The sequence below is a fragment of the Rhincodon typus genome, chromosome 11, assembly GCF_021869965.1.
Source record: "Rhincodon typus isolate 14 chromosome 11, sRhiTyp1.1, whole genome shotgun sequence".
Taxonomy (NCBI): domain Eukaryota; kingdom Metazoa; phylum Chordata; class Chondrichthyes; order Orectolobiformes; family Rhincodontidae; genus Rhincodon; species Rhincodon typus.
The window spans coordinates 33,753,519-33,768,882 of record NC_063342.1 but is presented as its reverse complement, the minus strand read 5'-3'; the positions used below and the strand labels follow the sequence as shown (position 1 = coordinate 33,768,882).

At 39.9% G+C, this 15,364-nt stretch overlaps 1 protein-coding gene across 2 annotated transcripts in view; it reads left to right on the top strand.

The window, feature by feature from the left end:
- Positions 1 to 15,364, top strand: part of gtf2e1 (general transcription factor IIE, polypeptide 1, alpha) — a 44,404-nt gene that overhangs the window by 657 nt on the left and 28,383 nt on the right. The window contains exons 2-3 of one of the 2 annotated variants that reach the window (XM_020520686.2): positions 3,051 to 3,147; positions 11,910 to 12,364. In XM_020520686.2, the coding sequence (XP_020376275.2) occupies positions 11,917 to 12,364 (448 nt within the window). In that variant the 5' untranslated portion in view covers positions 3,051 to 3,147; positions 11,910 to 11,916. The remainder of the gene's footprint in view (positions 1 to 3,050; positions 3,148 to 11,909; positions 12,365 to 15,364) is intronic. The other variant, XM_020520690.2, reaches the window with a different exon arrangement.

The window sequence follows — 15,364 nt, the reverse complement described above, 5'->3', positions numbered from 1 at the left end:
CAGGAAAGTCAACGTTTCAGATCGAAACCCTTCTTCAGGACCTATGTTCGTGATCTCCATGTACGTGCAGAGATCTGTTCTGAAAGTGTCTGATTAAAATGATAGGAAAGAAGTCGTGTGTGCCTTTATATTAATAGTTAAGGTTTTCAAAGTGTAGCTATATGTTGTACTGAAGTAGTGTTAATTCTGATGTTAGATGATCTAGGCCAACTTTTCAGAAATACTTTGCATCAGTCTTCATAGTACTAATAGCATTCCAAAATTACTAAGTGTTCAAGGGGCAAAAGGAGGAGAGACAATAAATGCAATAACTATCACTTGAGGAAAAAGTGCTAGGAAAACCAATGGGCTTCACTAAGGTGTTCGACAAAGTTCCTCATGGTAGACTGATTAGCAAGGTTAGATCACACAGAATAGAGGGAGAACTAGTTATTTGGATACAGAACTGGCTCAAAGGTAAAAGGCAGAGGTTGGTGGTGGAGGGTTGCTTTTCTGACTGGAGGCCTGTGACTCGTGGTGTGCCACAAGGTTCAGTTCTGGGTCAACTCACTGCTTTTTGTCATTTATATAAATGATTTGGATGTGAACGTAGGAGGTATGGCTAGTAAGTTTACACATAACACCAAAATTGGAGGTGTAGTGGATAATGATGAACGTTACTGCAGAATACAACAGGACCTTGATCAGATGGGCCAATGGGCTGAGGAGATAAATGTGAGGTGCTATGTTTTGGAAAGGCAAATTAGGGCAAGACTTATGTGCTTAATGATAAGTTTCTGGGGAGTGTTGCTGAACAAAGAGACCTTTGGAGTGCAGGTTCATAGTTCCTTGAAAGTAGAGTCACAGGTAGATAGGATAAAGAAGTATGCTTGCCTTTATTAGTCAGTGCATTGAGTATAGGAGTTGGGAGATCATGTTGTGACTGTACAGGATATTGATTAGGCCATTTTTGGAATACTGTGTTCAGTTCTGGTCTTGCTGTTGTAGGAAGGATGTTCTGAAACTTGAAAGGGTTCAGAAAAGATTTACAAGGACGTTGCCAGTGTTGGAGGGTTTGAGCTATAGGTAAAGGCTGAATAGAGTGGGGCTATTTTCCCTGGAGCATAAAGGTTTATAAAATCATGAGGGGCATGGATAGGGTAAATAGACAAGGTCTTTTCCCTGGGGTGGGAGAGTCCAAAACTAGAGGGGATAGATTTAAAATGAGAGGGGAATGATTTAAAAAGGACCTAAGAGGCAACTTTTTTCACGCAGAGGGTGGTGTGTGTATGGAATGAGTTGCCAGAGGAGGTGGTGGAGGCTCGTACAATTACAAAATTTAAAAGGCACCTGGATGGGCATATGAATACGAAGGGTTTAGAGGGATGTGGGCCAAATGCTGGCAAATGGGACTAGATTTATTTAGAATATCTGGTTGGCAGGGATGAGCTGGACTGAAGGGTCTATTTCTGTGCAGTATATCTTTGTGATTCTGACTCGAAAGACTGCTAAGCCCTTAATCTGATTGGACAAATCCTCAGATATTAAAGGAAGTAACTACAGAGATAATGGCTACATTGGTAGGAAACTTCCAGGAATCCTTAGGCACTGGAAAAGTTCCAGAGGATTAGAAAACTGCCAATGTAGCACTTTTATTCAGGAAGGGACAGAGACAAAACTGTACGCCATTTAGCTTGATGCCCATTATTGGGAAAATGTTAGAATCTACTATAAAGGATGTGGTAACAGACCATTAGAAATGTATAAGATGATCAAGCAGAGTCAGCATGGCTTTGTGAAGGTATAACAAACAACCTCTGTGGAGAGAAAAGTAGTTATTGTTTCAGGTCCGCACAGGTGGAGGATTCTGATAAAAGGCCAGAAACTTGCAATGGTAACTCAGTTTCTCTTCCACAGTTGCTGTTTGACCTTCTGAGAATTTCTGTTCTTTTGTCTTTTAACAGAACCTTATAAAACGCTAATAGTTTCTTAAAGCATTTATATTAAATTTATGCTTCCTGGTCTAATGACTTGTAGACCAGTTCTGATCCATCATATCCTAACAATTCATTCTCTCTCCCACTTCCACTGAAGTCTCAAATATAAACCCCACAATCTCTATTAATGTTCTAGTGAATTTATGTTGCATTTTTTGACCTGCTTTGATACTTTTCCTAAAGTAGGATGCCCAAAATTGCAACTATTGTAATTTTTACTTAAAATGTGGAACTTTTTTTTTATTTAATTGAGAAAGAAATATTGAAGTTGTCCAATCATTTCAAGAGTAGGAGAAGACCATCTAGTTATTTAAATTCAAAACAATTTAAAGAGACATTTAAGAGCATGAGTTCCGAAAAGTTTAGAAAAGCTGTAAAACCCTTGTATAAAATGTAAGGGCACAGTTAAAGTAGAAAAACAGCCCTATTGTAATTGAGCATTAAAGGTTACCTCTGTGAAGGGAGACTGTTTTTGTGTATTCTTAATGTATGTTTAGATGAAAAGGAAGACAGTTTACAAAATATTCCTATTTCACATGTGGGTCCTAACATTTTTAAACATTACTTGATCTATGCAAATTTAATGCAACCACTTGAGTTTCTGAAAATGAATCAAATAATTATGTAATGTTAGCAGAAAAACAAATTTACATGAAGTGTTGGTTTGCTAAGCACTTAAATTCCATAGGGTGTGCAAGACTAGATGCTTTTGGTCTTTTAAGCCCCACAAAAGTAAAATTTAGCTAGTTCCAGTGCAATACATGCAATTGTTTTAGTTTACTTGACAAAAAGAGATGGTACCTTCTTGGAAATTTATTAGCGTGGCAAACCTCACCTTTTATCATCTTGTGCTGTCGCTTAACTAAAACTAAATGCTAACATCTTTCTTGCAGTACAACATAATAAGGGGTTCTAAAGTCATAAAACCAAATTATGGTGGTCTTGCATGTATTGAAATTTGCAATTCTTCAGTGATGTATTTTGTGCCTCTGCTTTTGTCCAGTTGTTTCGTATTTCTAAAACTTTTTCTTTTCAGTATTTTCAAAAAAAACAGTATTATCCTAATTTCCACAGGTGAATTATCATTGTGCTGGTCTGCTGTATCCATCTTGATGCAACCTTGTGTCTGAAAATACACCAGCCTCTGAAGTGGCACGACCCTAAAACTGGGGTGGGTTGAACGAAGATTTCTTCCTTTTGTTATTTGTCACATTCGTTTTATTAAAAAAAAAACCATTTGCTATAGACTTTGGGGTGAAAGAAGATTTCCTATGTCCTCATATTGAATAATGACAAGAACCTTTATCTGTTGCTGAAACCTTGCATGAACTTTCTCTGGGATTACTGTCTAAACTGATCAAATCTGCATTATCCAGTCACATTGTACACATATCAACTCTTCAGTATTTTGCTGTTTATCTTGTGGATTTTGTTGGACCGTGTTTGGCTTTGCACCATGTACAATTTTTATATATGTCCATTTACATAAATACATTGATATGATGCAGTGATAGTTTGTTGATTATAATTATGAGGAGGTGATGGCCTCGTGGTGTTATTGCTTGACTATTAATCCAGAGACCCCAGGTAATTTTCTGGGCATCTGGGTTTGACAGATGGTGGCATTCGAATTCAACAAAAATCTGGATTCGAGAGACTTTTAGGGAAGGAAACCGCCATCCTTACCTGGTCTGGTCTGGTCTGGTCTTCATGTGACTCCAGACCCACATCATTGTGGTTGACTCTGAACTGCCCTCTGGGCAATTAAGGATGAGCAATAAATGCTGGCCTGGCTGGTGACACCCACATCCTTTGAATGAATACAAAACAATACTCTTATAGAAATGTGGAAAAACTCTTTTGCTGTATATATCCTACTTTTGTGACTAAATATTGATGAACTTTGTTTTTAAAGTTTAGAATCTGTGGCATGCCTTGAGTGGATCTGCATAAAATCAGCCCTATTATTCAATGTAATTTCCTATATTACTATCTGTATTGGCATTTGCTGCATTGCTTTCCTGGAGATTATTTTTTTGATGACTGAGAAGTAAAGCATTTTTATCTTCTATAATTGCTTTTTGATTTGAGAGCTGAAGCTGTGCCTGCAGGAATGTTCAATGCTTATAGCCTTCAAGGCACTATTTTGTTTTCCCTTATAATCTTGGCATCCTGATTTGTTTAGTTTGTTTTTAAATAATAAAATTAAACTGTTAGGTGTATTTTCTGCTCCCGATGGTGATGAGCTTGGAAATGGGAGTTACACTTAATTAGGCATATCCCAAACCTGTGACCTTCCCGCCTTCTCCAAATTCTGCTCTGGACAGAAAGGTTCATGATCTAGCTCCTGCCTCGCTATCAGTTGAGGCCTTTAAGTGATCAGTTAAGAACCACTGAAAGGCCTTAGCCCACTACTGCTGGGATTAACCCAAGTGCAGTTGTTCCCTTTGCCATCCTCCTTTTGGATAACTGTGGGCAGTTTATCACCTCTGGGAGGAGTGGTTTGATCAAAGGTGATCTGTGTCCGATCAAGGGAGTGGAGGTCTGGCAAGGTACTGCTTGCTGAGAGTCACACCACAGCTCGCTCTTCTGATCATTGCCTGGTGAGCCCATGATTCAGTTGTCCTTCCCTGAAAGTGATTGTGCAGGCTTCTTGCTGGCTTTCCAGCACTAGGTGAGACTCCTAACACCCAGCAAGGCTCTGTTCAACACTTCTAACTTTACTTTTGCATTTTTCAAAAAATCCCCATTTCTTGGATGATGCATTTAGTGGTTGGGCCAGCACATATTGACACCTCTGTTGCCCCTGAGAAGGTAGTGGTGAGCTGCCTCTTGAACTACTACATATCATTTGGTACCGGTAGACCCACAATGCTGTCAGATAGGGAGTTCCAGGATTTTGACTGAGCAACACTGAAGGAACAGCGATTACATTTCCAAGTTAGCGTACTGAGTAGCTTGGAAAAGAACTTGCAGTAGTGGAGGTAATCAAAGTTTATGGATGTGGTGCCAACCAAGTAGGTTGTTTTGTCTTGAATGGTGTTGAACTGCTTGTGAATTTTTGGAAATGCGCTAATGAAAGCAAATGGAGGTTATTTTCTCACATTCCTAACTTGAACCTTGTATATGGTGGACAGATTTTGGGCCATCAGGAAGCAAGTTAGGCGCCTCACAATCTCAGTCGAACAGCATCACTACGGAACTGAGATGATTGGCCTCCAATATCCATAGACTGAATGCTCCAACCAGTGCAGAGTTTTCCCCAATTCCCGTTGACTTCTGTTTTCCTAAGGCTCATGATGACACCTTTGATCAAAAGTTGATTTGATATCAAAGGTAATCGCTGTTGCCTAATCCAAGTCAGTAATAAGTTCTGAAGTCAGGTGGTCCGGCAGAACTCCAGATAAACATTGGTCAGCAGCTTATTGTTGTGTAAGTGTTGCTTGACAGCACTATCAATTTTAATATGTATTTCTTTATTGATGAGTGATATTTGGCTGGATTGGATTTGCCCTGCTTTTTGTGGTTTGAGTGTGCACATGCAATTTACTACATAGGTAGATGAATGCCAGTGCTACAACTGTACTGCTACAACTTGGCTAATAGTGAAAAATGTTCTGGAGCTCAAGACTTCAGCTGTTGGTAGTGCAGATTACCTCTTTTTATTCATTCTTGGGATGTGGGTTTTGCTGGCATTTATTGCTCATTCCTACTTTCCCGGAGGGCAGTTAAGAATCTTGTAGGCTGGAGCAGGTAAGGATAGCAGTTTCCTTCCCTAAAGGAAATTATTAAAATAGATGGGTTTTTCCACCAATTCCAGATCTTTTTATTTGTCAAATTCATATTCCATGATCTGCCAATGCAGATTCAAACCCGAGTCTCTCAGTTGAACCTGAGTATGTGGATTAACGGTCTAACTGTAATACTATTAGGCCATTGTGTGGTGTCAACCAACATCTTGGAGGATGTCCTCAGTGTGAAGCTGGAATTTTCTCCTTCAAGGACTGGTAATCATATTCCTTTGTGTTTCTTAACACTGAATTATCAGTGTCATGCTGGATTGTTGAGTAATGTAAGTTTAATGTACTTCGAAATCTTGAATAGTTTTGCTAAACTGACAAACTTATTTTGTGCAGTTGCAGAGAATGTTATGTACACAATCCAAGCAATAACATGGTAGATACCGCATAGATGTTGGTCATGTTTTATCATCCTGACGCTTGTCTCAGTAGTATAGTCAGCTGTTAATTTTTAAAAATTCATTCATGGGACATGGATGTCGCAATATTTATTACCATCCCTAAATGCCCAGATTTCAGTTGAGACTCAACAACATTGCTGTGGTCCTGGAGTCGCACAGGCCAGACAGGGCAAGGATGGCAGATATCCTTTCCTAAAGGACATTTGTCAACCAGATTGGTTTTTCCCTACCGTTGGCAACGGTTGCATAGTCACCATTAGATTCTTAATCCAGTATTTCCAGGATAAAATTATATGCACTAAAAATGGGAGTACGTATATGTTATTTGTAATATATAAAAAAAAAATTGAACAGTTTACGAGTTTCAATATTAAGATTCTCTATAATGTTTACAGGCAGTCCCTGGGTTGGGAACGGGTTCCGTTCTTGATTCTGTTTGCAAGTTGATTTTTAAGTCAGAACGCAATAGAGTACAATATAAAGGAGCCGTTCATAAGGACAGATAATATTCGTATGTCAATCTTTAAAATTACATCCCTATACGAGATTGTGTTTATAAGCATGAGGGTTCATAAATTGGGGACCTCCTGTAATGACTTGACAATCCTTCAGGATGATATAAGCTCTGGGCGTATCAAATACACTGATATTGCACTCGTGTCTGCTGTGGATACACTTGAAGTGATCTCTTATTGTCCTACAATTGGAAATTTTAAAAGGTCAGTGGTGAAAATCATTGCACATCCTCATTGTGTTCTCAAAGTCATTGTTGATCCCTGGCCAATACACTGTATACTGTGGAATACAGTCTGAATTGCCCTGTGCCAGAATGTTCCTGATGGGGCTCTGACGATATTTCCTAGCAAAGAGCTTGATGCATTTAATTTTAACTTTTGAAATCCTAGTTCTGGATAACTAAAATTATGTGTGTGACTGGTGTTTCTTATATCATGTCACACCATCCTTCTATGATAATTTCCCGTAGTGCCTTCAGTCATGGATCATTATCTGTTTCTTCTAAAAGTTTGTTGACTTTAAGTACACCTTCCAATTTGGTATTAACAATGTCTATTTGTAAATCTTGTGAAATTTCTGCATTCTCATTTGGAGTTAATAATCTGCTCACTGTATCAAAAATAAGGATCTTTGTACCAAGTTTGTAGCAAGTGATGAAGTCATGGCAACTAGATGTAGTTGCAGTCTAGTGGTGTACTTGTCAGTGGTTTGCGTCAAATCATTTTCAGTGTGAGTTGCTTACCACACTGGTACGGAAACTTGTAATACTGATTGCTAAAGCTTTATAATGGAATAGTTTGGTTTTACTTGCAATAGACTTTTGGATCTGAATGCAGTAGACTTGCCATCTTGACAATGCATGCTCCAACTTCTTTGAGATATATAACTTCCAGGATTGTCATCTTTCAGGGGTTGCAGTACTGTAAGATGCAAATTTCTGCTGACAATGTTTGTTTGATTTGAACATGTGTTGATTGTCCTGATGCCATACATATGGTGTGTTTTCCTTAGGAGCCTTCTTAACCACAAAACTTTTTAGGGAAAGTTTGGTGTGCATGGCCTAGGAAGTTAAAAAGAATTCGAGGCATTTTTGGAGGTTTTTTTGATTAGGTATGTGATGTACGTCTTCAACTTTGCCTGGTTAAGGACAGATACCATCCCCTCAGTAGATCTGACCTATGTTCGCCTGACACTCGGTTTGTTGAAGTCAACTTCTTCACGGTGAGTGGCTATCATTACTTGTAAAGATTTTGGTTTGCCTTTCTTTGGTTTTACCCATCACCGCAATATCATCACCAATACATACATCTGTAGGAATCTTTTTGTCATTCCGTCCATATGCTTCTGGAAGAAATGCTGACTGACAGTCTAAAGGTTCATCTGTGGATGTAATATCTCTCGAATAGTGTTTTTAAAAACAATGATTGCTTGAGGTTTCTTTGCAAAATGGACAACCAATGTCTATGCATGGCATCCAGCATAGAAAATAACTTGGCTTTTGTGAATTTGGGATTCATTTTTTCAAAGTTGGAATTTTGTCTGGGCATCACTCTCTCTAAAGATGAAGATGTCTTCTGTTGAAACGTACCTGGATTGTGCCATCTTTCTTTAGTGCTCCTGTAATTTAATTGCACCAGCCTGTAGTGATGTACACAATGGATATTATCTTAATGTTCCATTTTGTCCAACTTACTCTTCAGCGTTTTTATGTCAGCCCTGGACTTTCTAGGAGGATTAGTGAAATTGCACCTTCCCTGAGGTGCAAAACAGCATAACCTTTGAAGTTTCTTATGGTATCAAATCAATCTGAGTATGTTGTTGTAGAGCCTGGTTAAACTCATGTGATTTGTATCTAATTGATGATTTTGTGAATGTTCACAGTGTTGAGTTCCAAACACAATGATGGCTGTACTATTGGTGATCCATTTGTGTCTATTGGATAGAATACTTGTGATTTCCATGTGCCATAACTGCACTTTGTCATCAATGTACCACTGTATTATATGCAGTAACCCATTCTATGTAGTCAATTTTGCTGTTGTAGATTGTATAAATGACTTCCAACAATCCTTCTACATATCCTTAAATTCTGATTGACTGGTTGGATGTTTTCATTAGCTGTCAACTTTGGTCGAGAGCTTGTGTTTACCAGTTTTCTTCAACCATATAGTGGCAAAATCTTCAAACTGTTTGACTTTGTCCATTGTTTTTTGTGCATGGTTGTGCGTGTGGCAGGCTGGGCCAGCATGTCCTGCCTATCCCTGTCTGCCCTGAAGAAGGTGGCGGTGGGCTATCTACTTGATCTGCAGTCCTTGGGGTATAGGGACAATCACAGATGTTAGGATCAGAGTTCCAGGACTTTGACCCAGCAACAGTGAAAGGAATGGCGATGTAGTTCCAAGATAGGCTGTGTGTGACTTGAAGGGGAACTTGCATAGTGAACTGCTTCTGGGAGGGAATTGTTATATTCAGTATGTGGAAAGCATGTTCACTTTTTACTGTGAATCTTCACCCTGGTCGGTCTTGCTGCTAACCTTGTATATGTGCTTCCCTTTATGCAAGTCTCTGGTGCATACTCTGTTGTTGCTGCCAGTATGCTGCACATGCTTTTTATTTGCCTGTGCCCTATTGTAACCTCTGGTATTACCTTTGGAACCAAGTTTTTTTGGTTAGATGAGCCCAATGTCATTTTGAGCCATCTGACTTGAAAAGATCTTGGAACACAGAACAGTTTTTCAGTGGGTATAACACAGCACACTTCCCACGTGACCTGCTTTTTGCATCGTGGCTGCTATGCCAGTACTGGTAATTGCACCCAATGCTTGTAGATGTTGTGGTCTGGATACACTGGCTTCATAATTTTGGCCATCTTTTAGCAGTCTGACAATGTTGTGACCTTTTTCTCCAAGTAATCCTTCACTTAATCATCAAAGTTATAACCAGCTTCATTAGCTGCTCGGATAGCTCAGCCTTTAGGATATGATAGTCCTTGCTCCTGTCACAGCACTACTAACAGACTGATCAGTCGACTCCTATAACTGTTGACTGTAGGATGTCAGTTTTAGAAGGTGAATTCTAATGATCACTTGTACATGAAGCTGATCCTCCAGCATTTCTCATAGCAGGCTCTCTCTGGTACCCATCAGAGACTTGAAATATTGACTCTGAAACCCCTCATTTCCAGTGGCAATCTTCATTTTCACCCCTGTTGCTTATCAGGTTTTGCAACAGCTAAATCTAAAAAGCAAAGGTCCCACTTTTGCTTAACAAGCCAAGTTCTGATAGGATGTCTGACATTCTGATTCATGCTAGGAATTTGGTGTCCTCTACCTGATGATCCCTGTCTTTTACAAACATTAGAGATGTCTGGGGATTTATAGTAGCATGAGTAAAAGCCTAATTTGTGTGATGATTCAACAACGCAGCTGCTGTGCTTTTTTTTGTATCCTTCCCTATACTGTTTCCACCTGTGGCTCAGGCATTTTTGTTTTGTGCGCTTTCTGATTCTGCACAGGAACGGCACCCAAGGTTGTCTCAATGGCCCTGCAGCTTCTGAAACTCAGCTTGGAACTGATCTGCTTCCACACAGACCACTGACGTGGCCAGTTCAAAAACCAAGTATTCATTGTTTAGCCACCATTGTTTAAATAGTGACTTGCTTTTTTGGGATCCCAGTGTAAATGTAATTTCAAGTCTTGTCTGAGTCCTTTTCCTGTGATCTTCAAGTTTTCATCGCTGCCTTCATTTTTAAGAAAGATCGCTACTGATCATCATGTCAATTCTTGTGTTCCTTAACACAGAATTGCTACTATTGTATTGAATTGGTAAGTGGCATAGGTTCACTTCATGAAAGTCTCAAAATTAACTTGAACTGATAACTTGCATTCCAGGGCAACTTATGTACTTAGTCTGGCATTTTGCTCTTTGGATTCAAAGTTATTGGTCATCTAGTGCTTGGTACTGAAACATACTCAGCTGTTAAGAATAACTTGTTTTGGCACAGTGGTAGTATCCCTTTCCTTGGGCCAGAAGGTTCACGTGTCATCTGTCCAGAGGTGTGTTGTAACATGTCCAAACAGGTTCATTCAAATTATCTACTCAGCTGTTAAAACAGCAATAAATAACTCCTACCAGTAAAGGACAAATGCATTCATGACAGGTAGATTGGGAAAGATGTGTTCAAGTAGATTTTCCTCCGTCGGATCTCTCACCATCTGTCTCAGTATGACACTGGTAGATATTTTATTTAAGGCTTGACTAGTTTAATTATTTACGGCTCTACTGAACTACTCTTGCTGATAGAGATTGAAGCTTCTTCATCCATAGTACATTCTGTGGCCTTGCTACTCCTAGTGCCTCTTCCAAGTGTTGTTTACTGTGGAGGAGTACATATTCATCAGTTGAGGGAGTGTGGTAGGATTCAGCAGGTTTCCTTGTCCACTTTTGATCTAAGTTCATGAAACTTCATGTAGTTAAGAGTCACTGCTGTGGATTATCCGGGCAACTGCCTGACATGAACTCTCCAAATCGGCTAGCACCAACTCCTCAAGAAAAATCACATTCAAAACTATTGGAGACAGCCAATGTTTTCTAAAGAATAATGCATATCTTTGCTTATTTGTTTCTGCTAATTTTTTTATTCATTCACTGAATGAGGGTGTCACTGACTAGGCCAGCATTTGGTGCCCATCCCTAATTGCCCAAAGGGCAGTTAAGAGTCAACCACATTGCTGTGGGTCTGGAGTCACATGTGTAGGCCACACCAGGTAAGGACAGCATTTTCCTTCCCTAAAGGACATTACTGGACCAGATGGGTTTTCCCAACAATTGACAATGAGTTCATGGTCATCATTAGCTCCATCTTAATTGCAGATTTTTTTTATTGAATTGAAATTCTACTATCTGCCATGGTGGGATTTGAACTCAGGTCCCCAGAATATTGCCTGGGTCTCTAGATAATATCACTAGGCCATTGCCTCCCCGCAAAGGTTTCCAGCCTTCGCCATGGGCCTACTCCCAGTGTTGTGGCGTTCAGTTTGAGTCATCATTGCAGATGACTAGTTCTGACAACAGTAATGCAAACCTTGAGACTTGATTTTCTTAATAATATAGTTAACAATCTGACAGTATAGTTTGGTCAGACTTTATAATTGTATGTGTATTTACAATGTGTAAATTTCTAATTTTGAATGAAATTTCTTTTTGTGAATCCAAAGGTCAAAGATGACTGATCCAGATGTTGTGACTGAGGTGCCTGCAGCTTTGAAACGTCTTGCCAAATATGTTATAAGAGGATTTTATGGGCTGGAACATGCACTGGCCTTGGATATCCTCATTAGAAACCCCTGTGTCAAAGAGGAGGACATGCTGGAGCTGCTGAAATTCGACCGCAAACAACTGCGAGCAGTCTTGAACACATTGAAAAATGACAAATTTATTAAAAGTAGAATGCGAGTTGAAACTGCTCCAGATGGTAAAACTACAAGACACAATTATTACTTCATAAACTACCGCCTTCTCGTCAACGTGGTGAAGTACAAACTTGACCACATGAGGCGTAGGATTGAAACTGATGAACGCGATTCCACCAACAGGGCCTCTTTTAAATGTCCCACCTGTTTCAACACATTCACAGATCTGGAAGCAAACCAACTATTTGACCCAATGACAGGTACAGAAAGAGTTTTTTATTCAATTGTTCAACATTCCATCATTTCTTTTAACCAAGTAGTGAACCAGCGAATGAATAGCTGACTGACACAGACACCGAAAGTTCCAATATTAATTTCCATTGTATGTTGAGTTAGCTGAACACCAGAATAGTGCTCAGGATTAGTATGAATATTTTAGGGTCTGGAGGGAAAATCAGCTGATTTCTTGAAATCTGGTTGAAATACTTGTCTTTGAACGGGATTAAGTTGGCCTCTGAAACACTTCAAAACAAAAGAGCATATAATCACCTTTCATGCTTCAGTGATGACCACTTGGAGAAGGGAGGGGAAGCAATGCTGGGTAATGGAGGAAGGAAAGAGATCAATTCTAAAAAGATGTATTGTGTACTGATTTTGATGATTTAAATGTTGAAAATTTGGTTGTTAGACTCAAAAGTATGTTTGGATTTCAGATGATTATTTCTGTTCTTTTGGTGAATTGGCAGTCTTGATTCTACTTATTTTTAATAAACCCATTTAGGAATAAGAGTAGGCTTTTGAGCTCCTCAAACCTGCTCCCTGTTTCAATTAGGTCAGAGTTATCCAACCTTTTCATATGAGTGGCCACATTTCAATTTTTTTCCTCATTCAAGGATAGTGAAAATTTTGGAAAAGTAAGATATTAGAAATTTATTTCACGATTATCAAAACACAATAATATTTAATTCATCATTTTCAAATAAGACTAGTTTTTGTAACTATGCCAAGATGGTATTGGCTTTGTTGTTTGCGCAAACTTGCGTGAGTGCACTCACCATTGTATCCCCTTACTTGCCTCCCCCTGCACTTGTCCATACGGACCTGCCCTCATCCTTTACTGCGCTCCCGTCTTTCATCTGCAATTTCTCTCGTCACTCACGTGGTCACTTATTCATAGTCGGGAGAGAATTGCTCAGGAAGTGTTCAATGTCCACTTGAAGCCTCATGACTTCTGGTCAAATAAGGGCAAAGAAACCTCCCACTAATTACATCTACAACCCCGCTTAACTGATGAATCGGTATTTTTCTCCATGTTAAAGAATATTTGGAAAAACTCAGAGTAGCAAAGATAAAGATGTACTCTGGGTGGGAGTTTTCAGTGTCCATCGCCAAGAATGTCTTGGTAACATCACTACTGACCTGGATGGTTGGATCTAAAGAACGTTGCAGCTGTACTGGATCTGTGACAGACGGTAAGCAGACCAATGGGGGAAAATCTGATTTGACCTCCTCAGTCCACCTTTACAGCTGCCCTGACTGTCTCCACAAGTCACTACCGTTAAATACAATGTCTTATCTTTATATTAATGATACCTTGTATGTTGTGTGGTGCTACTACAGTGCTGAATGGCACAGATTTTAAACAGATCTAGCAACTCCAACCTCTATATGCTGCTATACAGCAGCAGAATTGCATTTTGCAGAATTTGTAACGTTGTTGCCAAGCGTACCCCCCTACTCTACCATTAGCATTAAGTTGTAGGAGGGCATGTCCAGCACAGCACCAAAGATACCTAAATGTAAGTTGTCAGTTGCACGGGACTACTTGCATGCCAAGCAGCAAGCAGAAATGATAGAGCTAAGCACTCCTATAACCAATGGATGTACCTAAAACCTACAGTTCTGCCATATCCAGCTGTGGATGGATTTGAACAATTAGCAAAATAACAGGAAGAGATAGCTCCACATCTTTCCCCATGGGCAATGATGGGGGATCCCTGCATATCAGTGCATCAAAGATAGTGCTGAAGCCAGAGATGCCCAGTGATTGATCAATCTTGTCCATCTCTTGAGGACCCCAGCATCACAGATGTTGGTTCAGCTCACTCTGTGATATCTTCAGTTGCTTCATCAATGACTTTCCTTCCATTCATAATGTCAGCAGATGGAGCTGTTCATTGATGATGTGCAATGTTCAGGACCATTTATGGCTTCTCAGTTGCTGAAGTAGTCACAACACATGGTCAACTTCTAGGATTGGGCTGGTAAGCGGCAAGTAACATTTGGACAATGCAAGTACCACGTAATGACTATCTTGAACAAAACAGAATCTAATCATCTCACTTTGATGTTCAGTGACATTGCTATTGCTGAATCCTCCAAAAGCAACATCCTGGAGGTTATCACTGACTCTCAACACCTTTGCAGAAGTGCAGAATGTTGATGTGTGTACAGAACACAATAATCACTGTTAGGCAAGTTCCTGAAGTGCACTTTAAAATAACGATTGCATGATATGAAGATACAATGCAAATTCAGGCTGGAGTTGAAAGCTGATTTGTTTTATTATTTTAGAGTTCTTTGGTACTGATCACATGGAAGTGAGTGTTTTTGGGACACTGGAGGTGATGTTTTGGTAAAAGGTTGAAATCAAGTTCTGAATAGATACTCTGCTAATAAGGCATGTCTGTTCAATGGCCTGGTCTCAGCACTTGCTATTAGACCTACTGTGAACAAGAGGGAGCAGTGAATTGAATTACTTTCCTGTTGACCTTTTATGTCCGTGATGGGTGGTTTTTATTTTTATTCTTATTTTTCCATTGTAAAATGAAGTGTGGTGGTGATGTTGACTGAAAATGTCTTTGTGAAGTCCAATTTAAAATCACCCACAGCACATTCTTTTGAGTTAAAACAAAGGATTCATTGCTGCATTCAGAACCCAGGGCAATGGTTCGCAACACTTTTTTTTCTCTCTCTATCTCCCTCTCTCTTTCCCACCCCCTCCCCCTCCCGCTCCACTCCCCTTACTTCTCCCCCCTCCTCTCTCACTCCCCTCCCCCCTTTCTCTCCATCCCCCCTTCCTCCACCACACACTCTCTTCTCTCTCAGCCCTGTTGTCTCTTGAGATGGTAAAAACTGCTGATGCTGGAATCAGAGATAACGCAGTGTGGAGCTGGAGGAACACAGCAGGCCAGGCAGCATCAGAGGAGCAGGAAGGTTGACGTTTCAGGTCGGGACCCTTCTCTCTCTCGCTCGCCCCG